The 21,688-nt window shown below is 37.8% G+C and overlaps 1 protein-coding gene across 1 annotated transcript; it reads right to left on the bottom strand.

Moving 5' to 3' along the window:
* Positions 1–19,932: 19,932 nt before the first annotated feature.
* Positions 19,933–20,433, bottom strand: LOC131053609 (uncharacterized). Its single transcript, XM_057988254.2, has one exon. The coding sequence runs from the start codon at positions 20,431–20,433 to the stop codon at positions 19,933–19,935; it is 501 nt and encodes a 166-aa protein (XP_057844237.2).
* Between the last annotated feature and the right edge of the window lie 1,255 nt (positions 20,434–21,688).

Raw genomic sequence — 21,688 nt, 5'->3', positions numbered from 1 at the left:
CGATTCTTTTGATGGTAATAAGGCCCCGGGCCCGAATGGCTACCCTATGTTTTTTTCTTCAAATGTATTGGCATATTGTTGGAATGGAGGTGTCTAGTGCGGTGAAATAATTATTTGGTGCTAGGAGAATTCTAAAAGAATTGAATGGTATGTTCATTTCTCTTATTCTAAGAAGATGGGGGCTGACTCCATGGATCTTTTTAGACCTATAAGTCTATGTAAATCCCTATACAAGATCATCTCTAAAGTCTTGACTTCTAGAATTCTGACTTTTCTCCCCTTGATCATATCTCCCTAGCAAAGTGGGTTTGTCCCCAGGAGGCAAATTTTGGACTTGATTATCATGGTTCATGAGAACATTCACTCTCTTTCTAGGGATAAAATAGAAGGTTTTCTTTTGAATATTGATTTATATAAAGCCTATGATAAAGTTGACTGGGGCTTTATGCAGACTGTTCTTTCAGCCTTTGGATTTTGTTCAAAAAGCATATGTCTTATTTTGCAATTGGTTTCCTCTTCTTCTTTCTCTGTGTTGGTCAATGGGTGTCCCTCACCATTTTTCAATTCCTCCAGGGGTCTCAAATAGGGGGATCCTCTTTCCCCTGTTCTTTTTATAATTATGGCAGAATGATTGGGAAGACTTATTGGAAATCTTGTTGAGAAGGGAGAGTTTAGAGGACTTAAACCTTCATCTGTTAACCAAGTGTGCTCTCATCAGCAATTTGTGGATGATTCAATTATTATGGGTAATTCTTCTGTGAAAGATTCTAGAAGCCTAAAGAAAGCTTTGGATAGATATGGAAGTTCAATTGGACAACTGATTAATTGCTCTAAAAGTTTTGTTTATTTCATAAACACTCCAGAGAGAAGACAGACAAAGATTAGTGTTATTTTTGTAGGTCTCGAAGACAACTGAGAGGGGGGGGGTGAATCAGTTGTCAAATAGATTCAAACCAAAAACTTATTAACCAACTTAATGCTTAATACCAATAAATTAGTTAAGTATGCTGGTAGAAAATGTTAACAGAAAATTGTTGTACACGTAAGAATTAATGCATGAAACATAAGCACAAAGTCATCCACAACACATGACACCAATATTTGTACATGGAAACCCTGTAAGGGGAAAAACCATGGTGGGAAACCTTACCCACAATCAAATGAGACTACTGTAGATAGGAAGTGTACAAAGAGGGGTCTACACATGCAGAAAGGCCAACAGCCTAGAGCTCACTGCTCAATCACAAATGGGAGTCACACTAACTACAGTTGGATGGTTAAATCCAATAAGAATGTACTACATAAAATAGCATCTTCATATGCTAGATTCAGTACCGGTGTGGTGCTAATATGCTTCTACAAAAACTTAACTTCACCTTCAAATGATGTCTTCATGTATATCCCTGCTTGATCTCGCATATACCCTTCCTTAAATATTTTTCACATTCCACACTTGATCTTACAAATAAGATCTTACATTTATATCATACCCTAAGACCAATTTTAGTAGGTCGGCTCTACAAGATATTACAATAAAAACATTTTACAAACAATACAATATCTGATGCAATAACCAACTGAACATGTCGGCTTAATGCATTTACAACAATAATAAATCATCTCCATAGCGTGCCATGCTGATCTAGAAAAGATAAATCTGTTGGTGTAACCCTAGATAACCTGGACCTATTTGCCGATAAAAGCAAATATGCAAATAAGAATATACCAATGATTATTACTTCAAAATAAAGTGTCCACATGATGTCTTCGACATTACCAAGTGTCTTCCATGTCATTTCAGGTACCGGTGAACATTATATCATGTCGGTTAACCATATACCGGTAACTGTTGCATAGTTTACTATTTGCCGGTGAATGTTGCTGGATCTCCAAAGTAGGTGTATTTAGTAGGTGTTGACATCAATGACAAAACCATACCAAAATACCAACAATTTTCGGTAGCCAAATTGGGAATCTCCCTACTTCCTATCTTGGGCTCCCTTTATGTCAGGTTCCTCTTGATACCTTTTGGGGTTCTCTAGTGGATAAAGTTCATAAGTTAGCTTGATGGAAAGGATCTTTACTCAATCAAGAGGGAAAGGTCCAGCTTCTGAAATCTACCCTCCAAAGTATTCCTCTTTATGCCATTAGTCTTTTTAAAATTCCTATTAAGTTTGTAGAGGCTATTGAAAAAATCCAAAGAACCCTTCTTTGGATTGGGGTCGAGGAAAAGAAGAGAATGAATCTGATTGCATGGGATAAGGTGTGCAAACCTATAAGAAAAGGTGGAGTTGGTCTTATAAGAATCAAGGATATGAATGAGTTTCTCATGGCTAAGAAGATATGGAGAGGTTATAAAACTGAGGGAGTGTGGAAACTGATATGGGATAATAAGTACAAAAGACAACTTTCGACCCTTCATAGTTTCCTCACGGCTGAAGAAATTCTGATTAGATCCAACATCTGGAAAAATGTCACAAGAACTAAAGACATAATACTCAAAGGAGTGAAATGAAAGGTGGGGAGGGGCAGTTTTATTAAATTTTGGGAAGGCACTTGGTTGTTAGATTCTCCCATTAGTGAAAATCCTGATTGGGGCAAGTTTAAGGATCGGTGTAAGGAAAAATTTAGTACCACTATGGCTGACTACTGGAATTTAGGATAGTTGAAGGACCCATCCATTGTTGATCCTTCTCTTGAGAATCTAAATAAAATAATGAATTCTATCATGGTGATTGATGATGAGGATCAGCTTATCTAGAAACTCACTACTAACGATAAATTTTCTATCTCCTCTCTTTATTTCCAGCAATTTTCTAGTCAAGAAAGCCCTTTTTGGGATAAGGCTTGGGTGAAAGGTCTTATTCTGAAAATTAATATATATTTTTGGACAGTTCTGCAAAACAAGAGGCATTTGTTTGCCTAGTATTTGACATCTTTGTATGTAGAATGAGGAAACCATTAATCACATGTTTATCCATTGTCCTTTCTCGGTGGATATTTGGGCCAGATGCCTGGACAATTTCAATATCAGTTGGATTTTCCCTGAAGCTGTCCAAGATGTCTTCAATTCCTGGCTCCACCCCTCTAGGAATAATTCAGTTAATCTGCTATGGAAATTTTCTTTACCACATATTTGTTGGGGAATATGGAAAGAGAGAAATGATAGAGTGTTAAGAGATAAGGCATCAAAAGCCCAAATTATTTTTGAGAAAATTAAAAGAAATATGGTGGAGAACCTCTACATAACAGGTGGATATGGTGGAGAACCTCTACATAACAGATGGAGTAATGAATCCTAAAGATCAAGGGGATAACATCATTTTTAAGAATTGGAGATTAAAGGGGAGTGAAACCATATATGCTAAACCTAGAGATGGGGTGAGACGGGAAGGGCCCCCTCAAGGATGGATGAAAATCAATTTCGATGGTACTTCCAAGGGTAATCCTAGTAAGGCAGGGTGTGGTGTGGTATTAAGAGATGAAGGGGGAATATGTAAAGCTATTAAATGTATTCCTATAGGTCACCAAACCAATCATGTTGTAGAGGCTATTGATGCTTATCAGGGGTTGGTTCTTGCTAAAGATTCAAACTGCACAAAAGTGTGGGTTGAAGGAGATTCTCTTAACATTATTAACTGCTTGAATAATGTTTTCCTGCCTTCTTGGTCTATACACAATGCCATTGAAACTGCGAAGGATATAAGTAAAACCTTTGAAATATGTATTTTTACACATGCTTATAGAGAAGCTAACAAATGTGCTGACTGGGCTACCAACCTGGCTTGTCGCTCTAACTAAATTATTACCCTTTATGGTGAGAGTAATCTCAAGTGTGAGGTGAAGTCATTGCTTGAACTGGATCGGATCTAGATGAAACAACGTGTCTTAACTAATCATAATCTCTAATGCTTTATTCTCACTTGTCCAGGATTGATCACAACGATGGCGAGGCTTGTTTTTTCTACCATATCATATTTATTTGGCACAGATTTTGGGTGGCTCTACATAGCAACAATAAAATTGTTAGGTTTTTCCATAGAGCTCGCAGAGAAAATAACAGAGCTGCGATAAGGAAGAAATGGGAATTCAAGGATAAAATGGGGGGCAATAAAAAGAGGTTTGAACCGGCTTCTTGCTCAAATTGGAAGAAAAACAAAGAGGTACCAGATTCTTCAAGATGGAGGTTTGAATGTTTTTTATGGAAATGATTTATGGCAAAGACCCTATTGTCATGAAGCACTTCATAAAAAATTGGAAGAGTGGTAAGATTCTTGTTGGCACCCAGATGATGCAAGTGGATGAGGATGTCATTGCATAAGCTACGGGTATGGTGAAAGATGGTATGAAATTCTACAGAGATAGAAGTGTGTCTAACAAGGCCACAGATAGGTGTCCTATCATAGATGGAGAAAGAAGAAAATTGGTTAAGGTGGACAATCCCTACTATTCCCCTAAGTGCATTTGTAGGCCGTGGAGGTTTGTGTTGTTTTCTACCATTAGCTACATTACTTTGGACGAGAGATTTACAAGGGCTTATGGGTATCACTTCATACTGCTCAACCACTTCCGCCATGGTGATAAGGTTAGTTTGTCATACTATCTTGCATGCTCTATGGATCATACTATTCATGAAATGCAAAAGGATTCTCAAAAAGATCATGCCCTGCACTAGGGTTTAATGGTTTTAGTTTATAAGATGTTGAAAGGGAAAATTATTGAGAAACCCATCAGTAAAGGCAAACAAATTAGGGATGATGAAACTAAAAGTGAGGATAGTGGGTTCAATCTTTATTTTGAAACTGAGAGTGAGTCTAAAGATTTTAGCAACAAGGGAAAGAGCAAGGGGACTACTATGGAGTCGGACCTCTCGGACTTTGAGGAGGAGTCATTTGATGATAAAATCATAATGAGTAAGAAAAGAAAGGGGATGGGGAAGCAAACCCAAAGGAGTAAGAAGACCAGTAAGGGGATAAATAAGGTGAAAAGGAAGATTATTGTCTCTTCTGAGGAGGACTCTGAGGTTGAAAAAATGGACAAGAACAAGGGTAAGGAGGAAGATGAAATGTGGGAATCTGACTATGGGGAGAACCCGAACACTCAAAGAATGCAGAATGAAGATCAGGAGAACAACAGGGGCAATCCAAATGTCAGCCAAGGCACCATAGGAAATGATAGTATCAAGGGTTTCTATGAGATTATAAGCAAAATAGAGAAAGAAATTGGCGAATTGAAGATTGATCTCAACATGATCAAATGGGCAACCATAGGTGAGAAGCCTCTTTCTGAAAATGTCAAAGAATTAATGGTGGCCATTAATAAGGCTGAAGCTATTGAGGCAATGGTCAATTAAATTCTGGAAATGGAAAATAAGGTGAAGGAGATGGAAGGAATAGGAGAAGATAAAGGTCTGGGAAATAACTTGAATGACCTTGTCAATAGGGTGGATAATCTGGAATTAACTATGAAGAAGATTGCTGAGCAAAATTTCCAAATCCTTAAGGCCATTGTTGATCATGTTAACATGCTAATAAACAAATTTGAACAAATCAAAGGTAAGGAAGATGAGAAGGAACAGACAAAGAAGATGAGTCATGAAAAGAGAACAAGGGCCAACACCTAGAAACAGGTGGGCATCAAGGAAAAAGAGCTCGATGATATGAAGAACTCTGCGGGTAATATGAAGCAGATGGGGGTACATGTAGAAGAACTCATAAGAAATATCTAGTTGTCTCGGTGTTGTCTTTGTGCTTTCTCAGTGTTGTCTTTGTGTTGTCCTTTGGTTGTCTTGTGTTGTTCTCTTTATTTGTGATCCCTTTTTGTTTTTCTGGGATCTGATCTTTGTTTGGGTGTCTAGGCACTGTTATTTCTAGTCACTTTAATGCTTTTTCTTTTTCCTACTATGTAATCAAGGTTCTGGGCTCCTCCCAAAAACCTATTTTTAATTAATCAAAACATTGAGCCTTTTAGTAGCAATTGATTGGTTATCCTCATGACCTTTCTGTAAAGCGAAAAATCGCGATCGAACCCTAGTTGCTCTCCCCTCTTCCAACTCCAAGGAGAGAGAAGGGAGATTCACTAGGGTTGATGGTTTTCACTTAAGGGAGAGACTTTACATTCAAAAGAGGGGTTGAAACCCACAAGATCCAATCCCACGCAATGCAAGATTGGATGCTAAATGAGTTTCAAGGGTTGAGAAAGCAAGGCTACCCTCTTTTGTAAAGAATGTGCATAGAAGAATTAAGCTAGGAATGCATAGAAAGTGACAAAGATTCGCTTATAAACTGAGATAGGGATACAGTATGAAGCTGCGGACCTGGAATTAGCAGTAAAATGTTGATACGGCGCTATCCTGCAAATTTGAGCAAAAGTTGTCGGGATGATGGCGCCCGAGCGCCACGGTCCTCCGAAAAATCCGCGAAACGAAGAGGGATCTGTTCGTCTCTGCACAAGGATTCCAGATCTTCAATTTCAGCCCCGTACCTGCAACCTACACACAGAAAAGCGAAGACGATCGGGGGGTTAGGGATTAGGGGTTTGCCTTTAGGTCAAACCCCGGTTTTGGAATTAACCAAGAAATGAGCAAGTGCTGTAAATGTAAATGTATGTAAAACAAGTACTAATACCTTGTTCTAAGGATGTTTGTATCCTTATGTGCGAAGGTATAGATGTTGTATGTTGTTGTAGTATGTTGTATGTAGTATGTGATCTCCTCTTCAATGGTTGAATCCTTGTCTTGAATGCAACACTTAGCCTTGAATGGAGACTTAGAAGGAATGCTTGAATGCTTGAATGCTTGAGTGCTTGAATGTTTGAATCTTGCTTTCACCTTTTTTCCATCTACTTTCCATCCATCCAAATGAGAGAGAAAAATGTAGTTTATATACTTGTCAATTAGGGTTGATAGACTGATTTTCCCAACCTTAGGCCGACCAGGAAAGATAATTTCCAATTTGCAAACAAAAAGACCCGAGACCCCTTAGGAGACCGGGCCCAAAATAGGCCCAGGGACCAGGGCGCTGGGCACCATGGTCCTGGGGGACCAGGGCGCTGGGCGCCCTAGTCTTGAAGGACCAGGGCACTGGGCGCTCTGGTCCCACCTCCTGGGATAGCAGGGTGTAAGGAGGTTCAGGCCAGGGTGCTTGAAAAATGCAGTTTTCAGTGTCGTGAGCAAGTTTCAGGGTCTCCATTCAGGTTGCGTGTTGCGTCGCCATCGTGAAGACCGAAATGCAGTTGAAATTGCAAGTGTCGCAATTTTAGGACGCTACACTTTCTACATCACACACCTCCAGAAGCAAAAGATCAAATAGAGAAATGAGCATTTCCATCTCATAGCTAATGATTCATGTGATCTTGAAGGATACAAATTAACTGCAAAGGTGAGATGGAGATGACACATATCCTGATTAATGAATTGGAAATTGTAGTAGCCTTCATATGTGATGAGTTCACACTTGTTGGTAAATGTGAAAGAGACTTAGAGTCCAAGCCTAATTAAGGCTAATGCAGCTCGCAATCATCCATCCGGTTTTACTATAAATGCCTTTCTATGTCCTTTTCGAGCACAAGTTTGAAGAAGATTGTAGGTTTTCTCTCTAAGTTGTATGTATGGATACTCCAATTCTCCTGGAGGCTACAAAAAAACAAATGGCATTTTTGGGAGAAATTTTAGACAAGAGGCTTGCCCAAGTCATGGAGTCTGGTCATCCCCTGGTCTTGCATGAGGTGAAGAGAGTGTTGGGGATGGAATTTTTGTGCACTAGGTATCGCTATCGAGAAAATTCTAATATCTCGGAAATGTTTTTGGCTATAGGGATTCATCTGGGAATATTCAACCCACGCATGAAGAAAATGTGTCAAATGGTGTTTTGACACTCCTTCTTGGGTGGAATAGAGGAAGTTCTTGATAATATTGATGGAGAGAAAAAAATACCCTTGGCTGGTTTCTATTATCAGACTGAGCACATGAACGTGAAAAAATATGGGCTCATGCAAACTCTGGAACCAGAACAATTTAGAGAAACCTTTGCAAAGTGTAATCGAAGTCTAACATTCCTACTCTACATCTATGGAGGTGTTGCATCATCCCACCCCTTCAATCTGAAAGACTATGTCATCTCGTAAGGGTTGGTGGGGCGATAGGGCATTGGGGTTGACGAGCAGGGGGTGGAGCTGGATGGGAATGACTGGGAGCTAGGAACAGGGGAGCTATGGTACCCAAATAAGGATAGAGATATTGTGGAGATCGCGGAAGGCGCTGCTCATGTGGGATGCAATGCGAAGTGCCCTATGGTAGCATATGACCTGGCTATGCTGGAAATGCATAAGAATGAGGCAGACTCAGAGGAGGATTCAGGCTAAGGGTGCGAAAAAGTTTTGTTTATTTGTGTCGATATTTGTTGTTTTACTTTTTTTTTTTACATTTGGTAATATGTAATAGCAGAATACACTGATATGGTAGGATTGGGAGGTAGTGGGCTTTTTTGAAATTTTGGAAATGATCTATGGTTTTTGAATATATGGGTGGTAAACGGTCTATAGGCACCCCCAATATGTACCTCCCTCCTTTTTTGAAAGTAATAGAAGTGCTGGCCTATCCAATTATTTAGTGATAAAAAAAATTATCAATTAATGGTTGTTGTTTATCAAAATTTATTCTGTTGGTTTTCAAATCGGCAGGTTCCTACACTCTAGAGAAATAGTCACTGACTCATGGTTAAGCAATATGACTGGTTTTGGCCAATGAACAAAGTGTAGTATCCTGCCTACAACTTTCTACTCTTTAGGCTCTGCAAAACCTAGGTGGGTATCCCTATGACAGTGTTATTTTGATATTCTCACTCCTTTGACAAGACACTGTACTCTAAGCAGATGTTTCAATGAAAATATACCAAGGAAAGAATGAAAAAAATCATACTCTTGGCTTAGACCTTAGCTTATGTCATCTTTTGGTACATTAAAACTTGTTCTAATTTATGCTACTCTTAAAATAATCCTAGTATTGAAAGCAAATAGTTTTTAATGATTGGTTTTGAAATTTAGATATCATGACCAGTGCTTATCTCTTAGGGAATACAAAGTCAGAAAAAAATCACTACACTCACAACAATGTGCATTTTAGCTTTTAAGACTTAGATCTTTGAACACAAATGTCTTACATAAGTATTCAATCTGAAGAACATGCCCTCAACTCATCTCATACCAACTCACACTATGTTACTATATTCCTGATAGAATTGAATTCATTTGCTGCAAATGAAACCTATCAAATTAAACATACACATTCTCATTTTGAAAAGACAAGCTTAAAACACTCTTAGTATTAAAAACTCATATAACACATGAATCAACAATATGAGACCAGAACAAAGAATGCATTCTTTATTTATCTTCAAAGTAAAATAAGTACATTCACAAAATCGTAAGTGCAATTTCCTGCAATAACTATATTCTTCTATTAAGCTCTTCTCCTAGTACATATGATCACAAAATTATCTGAATAGTACTCAAGGCCCTGAATTCCCTTTTATAACACAAGGGAGAAAAATAAGCTTTAGGCCAATGAGTATACAAGATTAAACCCTAACTAGGAAGAAGTATAATTAAAAAATGTCCTTGCAAACATGCCCTTCTCTCTTTTAGTCATTCATTCCTTATTGTTGAGAAGTCCTTGTTCGAGGTTGCAGGCCTACAGATGACTGCTCTTGGTGGTCCTTGTGTATTGTATCCCATCAGGTCCAAAAAGTGGGTTGATGGTACTAGTTGCTGCTGCCTTGGAAACTGGGATAATGCCGGGTGAAAGTTGTTAGCAGCTTTCCAAAAATGGCATTGTCACTCCAAAATTGCAAGGGCACAAAGAGGTAAAAAACAATGACTAGTCTTCCTTGTCATCTAAGCTTTGTTGGAGGATGACATAAAACTTGTTGTACCATTCATCCATCTTGCTTACTGGCCAATCAAAAGTCTTTATGCCTTGCAACCTATTCATTGCAGCCTTAGTTGCTTGAGGTGGGACCCCTACCCCATCCACAACAAACTTATGATACAACCCATCCACATTCATGATCCTATCCAAATTTGTACTATAAGAATCCTCTTGATCTGGATCATATTCCAATGCTTCAATGACTCCTGCTATAGCCTTTTCAAAATCTGCACGCTAGAAGTTCAATTCCTTAATGTGCTGCATTGGTGTCAAAATTGATGGAATGTCCCATCGTTGTAGGCCCTTGAGTGATTCAAACCTATCACTAATTTCTTTCTTTTCCTTCTCAATGATTGGGAGCTCCTTGATCAATTGATTATAGTTTTTCCTTGTCACTTCAATTTCCTTTGCTTCACTCCCTTTATTTTGAGATGATGCCAAAAGAATCACCTTCAATTCTTGTCCCTTTGGAAACCAAGTAGCCCTGATAGGCTGAAAGAATAAAAGAATGGAATCTAAATCACTATCAATCTTGGTTAGAGAAGAATAATTAGCATGGACTTCCTCTAATTTTTCCATGACTCTACCGGCTACCTTCAAAATTGAAGCCTTTCTAATCTCATAATAATTTTGTGAAGCTTCCTCTTTGACTTCTTGTAGCTCCTTTGTGGCCTTCTCTAACTATTTGAGCCTTATTAATCTTGAGGTCCCCATCTCATCTTTAATCAATTTTTCTTTCAATTTATAATTTTCTATGAATAATAAATGATAACTATGATTAAGCTAGGCCAAACTATCCCTGAGATCATTGTGCTTTGCCTCTAAATCTTGTACCACTATCTGAGAAAATTGGGCCACATGGGAAGTCAGAGAAACAACCTCTCTTGTAGTGGTGCCACTAGTTGTCATCAAAATTGCTTCCCCCCTCTTTTGTTCTAATCCAAAAGGAACAATTGGCTGATTGACATTTGATCCTCTAGCCCAAACTCCAAAGGCTTTGATATCTATTTTTATCCCGGACCCATAGTTCTCATATTATTTAACATACCTTGGGTCATTTTCCCTTATTACTTGGTCTAACAAATATATTTTTCTATGGTCTCATCCTGGGACTAGGAGCATGCCACTTTTGGAAACCATTTCCCTTTCCTCCTCAAGGCTACATTGAATTTTGTCGGGGTCCACATTTATTTCTTCCCCCTCAGCTACATTTCTCAACTTTTCCTTGAGCCAAAAAGATTTGAATTCAAGGGAATTCACAAAATTATCATCTAACATGAAATCCCTTGAGGAAGCCGCTCTCTCATCATGCACCTCATGTATAGGGATGACACTAGGAATCAAATCTCTGTCAATGTCATCTAGCTTCTCTGCTACTTCATCCTCATTGAAAAAATCTCTAGGAGGGGAAAGGGGAGGCACATTCGGATCATCAGTCTCAGGAATATCTACAAAATCTGAGATCTTTGATTTTCCTTTCTCTACTCTTCTTATCTCTCCCATCAATTGCCTCCTATGTTTGGCTACTGATTTGGAGGACCCAGGTTTCCCCTCTTCTATGATAACCACTCCTTTTTTGGAAAATGTGGGGATATCAACAACAGGCTACTCCTAAAAAATTTCTCCCTTATTCCTGGCTTCCTTCCTTTAGATGTCCTTTTGAATTATTTCATCAGCATGTCGGAGGAGAATGATCATTTTGGCAATGTCACATTGGAAATCCTCTTTCAAAATCCCCTCATAGTTTTCTTCCTCTGACATTCTCTCTTTCTCTAACCTTTTTAGTAGCTCCCATTTCTTCTTCCTTTAGACGACCTCAGTTGGCAGAGCATTCTTTAATAGGTCTTCTATTATAGAAAATTGGTGATGGTAGCTTCTTTCTTTGATTTTATTTAACCTTTAATCTCCTATGTATCCCTCGGGATCAACTATTTTGGCTATAGCTACCTTATGTTAGAATCAATGACAGTCCCAAAGACACTGAGAGGGGGGGAGAATCAATGTCTAACTGGTTTAAAGAATATTTATACTTATTTAAAACTTTGCAGCTCAAAACAGTGTACCGGTAAATAAGAATTAATGCAGCAAATAAGAATAACAGAGACAGCATAGAGAACACACCATAACACAAGATATTTAACGAGGAAACCTGGTGTGGGAAAAACCTTGGTGGGATTTGTGACCCACGATATTCACTCATTGGCCAATGAATAAATATTACTTACATGAGGGGCCTACACATGTAGGAAGGCTAGCAGCCTAGAGCTCACTACTCAACTACAAAATAGAAGTCTCACTGACTTACAGAATGGATGATTAAATCCAATACAATGTACTGCTCAAATCAGAATCGACTATGGCAGGTTCAATACCAATTTAAGCTCAATCTATAACCAAAACCTTACTGTCCTTATACAAAATTCTTCTATCAATTTCGCATCATATCATTCCTCTTTTATCACACATACCACTTACCAAAATGACCTACAAGACTTCATACATATATGAGTCTTTTACAATATACCAAGTCATCTTACAAAAAGATAGTTATATTACAATAAAAGATATTTCCATGTCGGCTTGAGTGTCGGTATACTGTTGCCGATGTAATATGAATTTTGGTGAAGTGTTGGTGCTTGCCGGTGTATGTAGAAATCTTAATGTTGGTGAATTTCATTCGGTTGCCTATCAGTTTGTCAATCAGGTTTTCATCAATGGCAACACAACCATTCATAAACCATTCTCATAAGAGTATAGAATGCCAACAATCTCCCCCTTTGGCATTGATGGCAACACTCATGAGAAAAATAAAAAACTGTTATCCAAATTTTGATATCCAAAAAGATGTGCTCCCCCTGAGCAAGTGATCTTCTCTGTATAAGCATTTTTCTCCTTCCACTACTCCCCCTTTGACATCAATGACAAAGATTGTCAAAAATAGTCAAACAAGTGTAAGAATTTCACCTCAAGGACTGTAACCGGTTGGTTACAATCTGAAAAATATCTGCCAAAATTAAATTTAGACTCTACATAAACCTTTTACTATCATTCAAGGTTGCCTCAATCTGTTGGATCATGTCAGTAAGATAGTGCATGTGTTCTTCCGGTGATCGCTCTCCTTGAACTAGTGCTTTAGAGATTTCAATTCTCTGAGAGATAGGATTGTCCAACTTAGGACCAAGTTTATTTTTAAGTTACCAGGCATTTGACCTTATCCTTTCCTTCTCTCTCTCAAGTTTCTCTATTTTCTCCTCAAAACCTGCCATTTCCTGCTCAATAACTGATATATATCGAGATGAACCAATTTATATTATCAGCTATGTCATCAATTTCTTTCTATGTTTTACTGATCTCCTTATCTATGTCCTCTGTCAAAAGGTGAGGTTTGCATATTTCCCTATATAGCTCCTTGTACTCCAAAATTGTAGAGTTGAGTACCAGAAATAATGTATTCAAGTGTTTTGTACACTTCTTTATAGTGTCTTCAAAGAATTTGTTTTTCTCTTTTTCAACTCTCTCCTTAATTTTGTCCTCATTCACCTTGTCAATAGTTATTACATTATCAGCAATAAATTTGGACAATGTGTCCAATTTACCTAAAGAATCCTTAATATGATCTATGTTACAATTTGGTGCAATCAACTTAAGAACTGGTAAAGTGTTATCAATCACCTTATATGCCAATGCATTGCAATCTGTTATCTTCTTGATTGAATCCAAAAGTACCTATGTAACATTGGTAGGTCTGAATTCACCTGTAGATGTGTTGGATGTCTAACCAGTTATCTTTATTACCTCTTTGCTTTCATCAGGTGTATCCATTTTTCTTGCATTTTCCTCTAGTGGATCAGCCTAGGTTTGCATCTCAACCTGCAAAGGTTTCTCAGACTGTTTTAAAGTCTCTGTGATTGTCGGTTTCACTATTTTTGTGTGTACCTCTACCCTAGTTTATTTTTCTGAAAGTTCAACTGTCAGTATCTCTGTCTCCGGTGGCCCTGTGCAAGTACCTTTATCATTAGTAGGTTTTTTAGTCTCTGATGGTTGCTAAGTTTGGGTTGGGATCTCAGCTTCCTGAGAGTCAACTGTTTCTACCAGTTCCTCTGAAATCTTTTCATTATCAACAATGTCTTCTTTAACCTCTAAATTATCTTTATCCACAACAATGTTTACCTTTTGAGTATCCACATTCATGGTAAAGAGTATCTCTGATTCAAGGTTAGTATCATCATGTGTAATACCTTCAAAGTTAATAACCGGTGGATCTTTTGAGTGTATTGGTGCAGTATCCAAAGGTGGTGGTGGTGGATTGCCAATAATCTTAATGTTTGGAACTCCACCAATTTTTCCTTTTCCCTTGTCCTTGACTTTCTGATACACTTTGAATGTCTTTTTAGGTTTGTTCATTTCTTCTTGTTTTTCTTTCTCCATAAAAATATATCCCAATTATCTGTAGTCTCATCTGCAATCTCTTCCACTCTTCCTGTCATCAAGCTCACTTGTCGGTGCCCATTGGCAAAAATGGATCGGTTTGCTTCAAATATCAATTCATCAATTTCTTCTCTTGAATTAACAGGATGTACAGCTATAAGTTTTTCAATTTTTCAGTTTCTTATCCAACTTCATTACTGCTATCCTTTTTGCTTCCAACTTCAATCAAAACCTTCTTATATATGTCTAAGTGTAAAATAATGCTATTCTCAATACTCTCCTTGTCAGAATCATTAAATGTATTATACAGTTTGTGCACATTAGCCAAATTGTCATCTTTAGTTATTTCATTCAACAAATCATTCAATGAAGGGGTAACTGGTTGCTATTTCTTCTTTGGTGTTAGTTTCTTGGGTGGTCCCCTTACTGCCTGTTGTTTCTTTCTCAAGGTCCTTGTTCTCTTAGGTAAAGGAGAGGGTACTGGTGAAGGTTTTCTCTTCCTCCTTTCAACTCTTTTAAATTTGTTTTCCTTATCACTGTCAATTCCAGAAGATGTCCTAACTGGTGACACATGTGCTTCCGGTTGTAATCCTTCAAGCTCACTCGCTGTTATACCGCTTGAGTTCATGACATTTTCTTTTAACTCACTTACCTTCTTAGAAGTATCTCTTATGTATTTTTATCTCTTCTTTCTGTTCTTCAATAGATTTACATCACTCTCAATGGTCTCAGCACTACCAAAGAATTTTTCTGATGGTTCTCTCGGTGCATCCAGTAAAGCTTTAGCATATGTCTCTAGAATAGTAAGATATACTTCATATCCCATCTTAGTGACCCAAATAGTCCTAGAGAGCACTACCTCCATCCATGTCTCATCTCTTTTTATAACAAAACAAATTTCTTTGTCATATTTATCTACTATACTGTGTGGTAACCTTTCTCTAGCTCTCATCTTAGCTTTGAAAGTCTTGAAATACTCAGAAATGTTATTCTCATAGTCTGATCCCATAGCAGTGAAAGCTTCCAGAATTTGTTTACCTATCGGGATGTCATATGCAAATTCCTTGTGACCAATACTGGGTATTTCCTTAACAAAGTACAACATCAAACATACCAACAAATTTCCAAAATAGAATATGCCTTTCTTGTCTCCTTTAATCTTTTTCAAGTTATCAATAAGCTCATCTTTCAACCATTCACAAACATCAAGCATTGCATTGTTGTTTACCATCTCATAAGCACTGTGTATACAAAGACTAGAAACAAAATTTAGCCTATTTACATGAGTGGTCTTGTATCCGAGCACCATACTTACAAATCTCACATTTGCATCCTTAATATCATTTACTCTAAGTGATCTATTGTCAGATGTTGCTCCGGCTAAGCTTGTCACCATTTTGTTGGGAATCTTCTTTGTCTTTCCAGGTCTACTACCAGATGAGGGTAAACCTGTAACTACCCTAATTTCTTATTTGGTAATTTTGCAAATTGATTCTAGCCATATGAACTCTACTTAACACAAGTCTGACGACCTCCTTAGGGAATACAGGGAAGTTCAAAATATCAACAAAACCTAAGGTTTCCACAATCTTGAGATTCAATTTAATAACTCCTTTCTCATCAGTTATAACCTCATAATACATTTTCTTCAAATCCTTAGATCCTAGATCATCTATATTGTAATGTATGTAAATCCTAGGGTCTTCAGCAAATGCTACACCTTTAGGAATTTTTGAAAATGCCCCGACAAAGTCATCTTGTTTAGCAATTTCAAGAATTATCTTAAACACGGGCCTAGGTCTCTTAATGTTCTCGACAATGGTAGGGTTTGCAATAAACTCGAGAACAGAAGAAGATTCCATTGAAAAATACCATTTACTACCTGAAAATATTCTAAATATCTGAAGAAAGCACTTCATACCTATGCCTTGAATTCCTTTGCTCAGTTTTTGCGCTCTCTGATAATTTGAATGTTCAATGAGTCAAAAATGAGGAAAATCAGATGATTTGTAATGACATATCTTCCACCAACCGCATTAAATGCTCGTTGGTTAAGTGAAAACTTAACACATCTGCCACTAAAGAAGAAATCTATCTTCTCACCATCAACCGAGGGTAATCTGCATGATTTTCAACTTACTGGAATACCCCCAAAGGGTTACTTCTCAGTTGGATGAAGAATCTCCTACCGATGGAGAATTACTTTGTTCTACCAATGAAGATATAGTTTCATCAGTTCTCTAATCTCTTTTCTTAATCCATTGTTTTGAAAATTCTTGCTTTACTTCATCTACCTTTTCTTTGCCTTTCAAACGATCCTTTATTGTTAGTCGGTGAAGTCTTGCTTCTACAAAATTTTGCAATATGTCCAATCTTGTTACAAACATAACAAGTTACATTATTCCTCTAAATAGCCTTTCCATATCCTACGCCGGTTTGTGTTCTGCATTGATTAGATAAGTGCCCAAATCTGATACAAACATAGCATTTCAAATTCATTCTGCAATTTTTTGAATTATGACCAATTTTTGTTGCATTTGGAACATTGACCGGTGGCTGCATTAATATTCTGATTATTTATAAGTCTACACTAATTTTCTCTATTACCATACTTGTTACAGTTAAAGCATTTCCCATTAAACTTATAAGCATTAGGTTGTCTTGCCGGTTTACTGTGATCATGATTATTTGCAATACTGGAACTTTCTCCAATCTCAAATCCAAGTCCATTGGTATCTCTATTAGGCTTATGACTCTTTAGCATGTCATCAAGCTCCTCTAAACTTTTCTTGAATTTTTCTTTCTGTTTATTTGCAGTAGCCAACTCATTTTCCAAAATTCTCATTTGTCTCATAAGCTCAGTTTTATCATGTTGCATGTGAATCAGATCTGGCTTCAGCATATCATTTTCATGACTAAGTCTCAGATTTTCATTTCCATCATCATTAAGTCTCCTACTCAAGTCTTCTTCATTCTTATTCCTGTCTTCAATATCTTTACATAACCTCAAAGTCATATCTTGCATTTCATTCTTCATATTATTTTTTTCTTGTCTCAACTTGTTTGCAAGTTCTCTAAGAGTTTCTTTTTCATCATCATCTTTCTGCATCTTCTCATGAAGTTCTTTTATTTTATTTTGTGCTATAACAAAGTTCTCCTAAAGTCCTTTAATGAATTCCTATGCAATCCTTAGATCATCTTCAAGTTTGATATTCTTCCATTTCTCTGCATCAAAATCTTAAAGAGCTCCTTCCAATTGTTTTCTTAAGTTCTCCATTTGTACCAATGTCAGAATCTTCCTCAAGCTGTTAGGCTTTTGAAAATAGAGGACCAAGCTCTGATAACAATTGTTAGAATCAATGATAGTCCCAAAGACACTAAGAGGGGGGGTGAATCAGTGTCTAACCAGTTTAAAGAATATTTATACTTATTTAAAACTTTGCAGCTCAAAACAGTGTACCGGTAAATAAGAATTAATGCAGCAAATAAGAATAACAGAGACAGCATAGAGAACACACCATAACACAAGATATTTAACGAGGAAACCCGATGTGGGAAAAACCTCGGTGGGATTTGTGACCCACAATATTCACTCATTGGCCAATGAATAAATATTACTTACATGAGGGGCCTGCGCATGCAGGAAGGCTAGTAGCCTAGAGCTCACTACTCAACTATAAAATAGAAGTCTCACTGACTTACAGAATGGATGATTAAATCCAATACAATGTACTGCTCATATTAGCATCAACTATGCCAGGTTCAGTACCAGTTTAAGCTCAGTCTATAACCAAAACCTTGTTGTCCTTATACAAAATTCTTCTATCAATTTTGCATCATATCATTCCTCTTTTATCACACATACCACTTACCAAAATGACCTACAAGACTTCATACATATATGAGTCTTTTACAATATACCAAGTTTGCTTACAAAAAGATAGTTATATTATAATAAAAGATATTTCCATGTCAGCTTGAGTGTCGGTATACTATTGTCGATGTAATTTGAATGTCGGTGAAGTGTCTGTCGATGTCGGTGCTTGCTAGTGTATGTAGAAATCTTAATGCCAGTGAATGTTAGTCGGTTGCCTATCACTTTGTCAATCAGTTTGTCATCAATGACAACACAACCATTCATAAACCATTCTCATAAGAGTGTAGAATGCCAACACCTTAAGCCTGTAATTCTTGATCAAAAAATCCTAGATCTTCTCCAAATTATCATATCCAATGTTGAATTTGTTGAAGCTAGTGGCTTTGGGGAGATGCTTCCCCTTTCTTTCTCAGATTTGATCTTTATCCACCCACATAATTTGCCACATGAATTCCAAAAATGAAAGAGTAGGAGATACAAAAACTGGTAACGTGTGAGGAGCCTTCTCAAAACCATAGCACCTTATAATTGTACAATCATCATAGAAGAAGAAGTATCCAAAATTATGGCTAAAATCCCCTTCTACATATTTAATATTTTGATCCCTGCAGGTTTTTATTCTTAATACCTTAATTATGTGTGTAGGTAGCCTTTTTATTACAGCATTCAACATATCCAAAACCCTTTTGATAAAATAATCAAAGAATAAACAATAATCCCCAAAGTGATAGCCCTTATCCCACACTTGTGTCCATCTCTAAATAGACCATGGTAATCATGTTTGTGGGTCTAGCATTCTAATGCTTAGTTTTTGTGACCATGTTGACCTATTCTGATACAAAATGAGATGGCACACTAAATAATAGTGCTTGAAGTGCAGTGCAGTTGTTTCATCCTTTGCCTTTATTAGACTCTCATATAACTTTGTTTGGAGAATTGTAAAAAAGTCAAAAAGTTCATTGGTGGATGGGTGTTGGATGGACACTGCCAGCATCATGTAATTGACTAGCAACAAGGTGAGCCCACAATCTTCTCCTAGGACCTGGCATGGGGCATAATATGTCCTTACAAAATAAGTTGCAAACTTATCCAGTGCAAAAGGCTCAGTGCAAGTGGGAAGGATGTAGCTTGGGTAAAATTTGGTGAGCCTACTCAAAATCATAGGCAGATACTCCCTCCTAAATCTCCCTTGTTCTTCTCATACATTCTCACCAAATCTTGCTTGTTGATCCCCTTAATGGAAGACCCATCCAACTCAAAACATGTAGTGATATCCTTCTGAGAGATATCCAAAATAACCTATCCTTGAATTTTTCTAACAACAAGGCTTGGGGGGTCAAATTTCTAGCCAACTCTCTTATTAACATTGGCTCAATAAATACATTTGTCACTACTAGCCTTCCTAGGTTCAACTTCCAAGCATTGGAGATTGGGATAGGTTGGTCTTTGTTTCCATAGAAGGCATGGAAGACATCCCACCCCCTAAATCCTATTATGGCATCCCTACATCTAGCCTTTGTGTCTCTCCAGAAGGCCTTGGTGACTCTAATGAGCTAGAGTCGGGGAATAGGTCTAGCAAATCCTGGCTTAGTACTCAGGTTGCTCTGGTCTGCCTCCTTGCAAATTCTTCTAATTTGATCACTATTTCTCTTTCCACTTTAGCAGTTGTTTTGGGAGGCTCATCTAGTGCTATTGGTTCCTCCTAGGGTTGTGGGGTTTCTTCTGCAATAGGGGCAAACAACCTTCTTTTTGCGAGGGTCTCTCTTCTTTGTATATTCTTCTTTGATGTCTCCTTTGTCTTCTTCTTTGTAACTTCCTCATTTTCAATCACTGGAGGGGTCAGTTGTGCAGGTTTTTCTTTAGCATAATCCTTATTTGATTTCCTTTTCTTAGGAGTAGGTTTCCTTGCCTCTGGGGTCAGGGCTTCTTCCTTTGTCTCTTCCCTTGAAACCACAATTGTAACCCTATTTTCTCCCCTCTTCCTCTTTGCTTTCTTGGGGGAAGCACTGGCTTCAGTCTCCTCAACTTGTGCGGGAGTTGGTTCAGGGTTCAGTCCAACCGCAGGGGCATTCTGCAATTCTTGCAGTGGGGCAATTATGCTCAAAGGGATGGCATGGGTAACACCAGGGACACTTGAGATAGATCCAGCCTCTTGGGATTTCTTAGTATCAGTGCTTGCGGTTTTCTCAACAAGGGAGGCCATAGCTATTTCATAGAGAGCAGAAAATAAAATCCTAGGGCTCTAAAAACACCTACAATTCTCATGAACAATTCAACTAAATTCACACAAAGGGAACTCAAATTTTACTTATTGGTTAGCTGCTTATGTTTGGACACCTTGAGACTACTTGAATTTGCTTTTGTTTGCTCTGCAACTACTCTCTAATCGCTTGAATGCTTGGTGAAGATGAATGCAGTAGAGTTTTCTCTTTTATTGCTCCGCCATTAATTCCTTCGTGCAAAGTAAAGTTGTTGTTGGCTTCAAAATTTGAATTTTCATCAATCCTTGACTTCCTTTGACCACTGAGTTGGCGCCCTTGTATTCCCTTTTGGCCACCTTTGCCTTTTATGTTATGTCAATCACCATGCAGGGAAATAAATGCCATGAGTTTACTGCATCCTCTTTCCCCGGGCATCCATTTGCAACTTCATTTATCACTCTGGGATAAAATCTTCACTATCTCCCACTTTCTTTCTTATCATGGGGCCCATTTCTCTGATTCTTTCATCTTTCCTGGATAAGAATTACTTTGAATTCAATCCTCTTCTTATCCCAGAGCAGAGTTTTATCCCTCTTTATTTATTCTCCCTGAAACCCAAAATCAAGTCACCACCACACCTTATGCTTCCCCAGGATAAGCTTTTCACTTCGTCTTCCTTTGCAATTTTTTATTCTGGAGCATCGAAGGATGCACTTCCCAACTCCCTAGGATAAGACTTCTATTATATTTCCTTCTACCTTTTATCTTGGGCCTCTTTCCTTTGACCTTCGCGACCCTCAAGATAAAGATTTCATTGCTTATTTACTAATCCTCTTATCCCGGGGCCCAAGTATCTATGTGCATACTCCTATTGAAACCCAAAGTATCACTCTGCATATGCTCTCTATTCTTCTAGGATAACTTTTTCTTTGTTTCATCCTTCTCCTTATTTTGGGACCATAAGAAATGCCTTGCAAACTACCGCAAGATAATATTTTTCCTCTCCACAGCCTTATATTCTTATCCTGGGACATAACCTTTATTCTTGATAAATCACCCGGGGCAAAGAAAACCTTCTCTATTTCTTCATAAAATTATCCTGGGGCCTCTAAACACTAACTGAAAATCTCCCCGGGGCAACCTTTCTATAGTAATTTTACTCTTCGGAAGCTATCCCGAGATAAAACTCTATCCCTTTGCAACTCTTTGCTAGGAGTTATCCCAGGCAGTCTTTGGATGTTGCTTTCTGCTCCCCAA

The sequence above is a fragment of the Cryptomeria japonica genome, chromosome 2 (genome assembly GCF_030272615.1).
Source record: "Cryptomeria japonica chromosome 2, Sugi_1.0, whole genome shotgun sequence".
In the NCBI taxonomy this organism is placed as follows: domain Eukaryota; kingdom Viridiplantae; phylum Streptophyta; class Pinopsida; order Cupressales; family Cupressaceae; genus Cryptomeria; species Cryptomeria japonica.
Note: the sequence above shows the minus strand (reverse complement) of the source record. Positions and strands in the feature narration are given on the sequence as shown.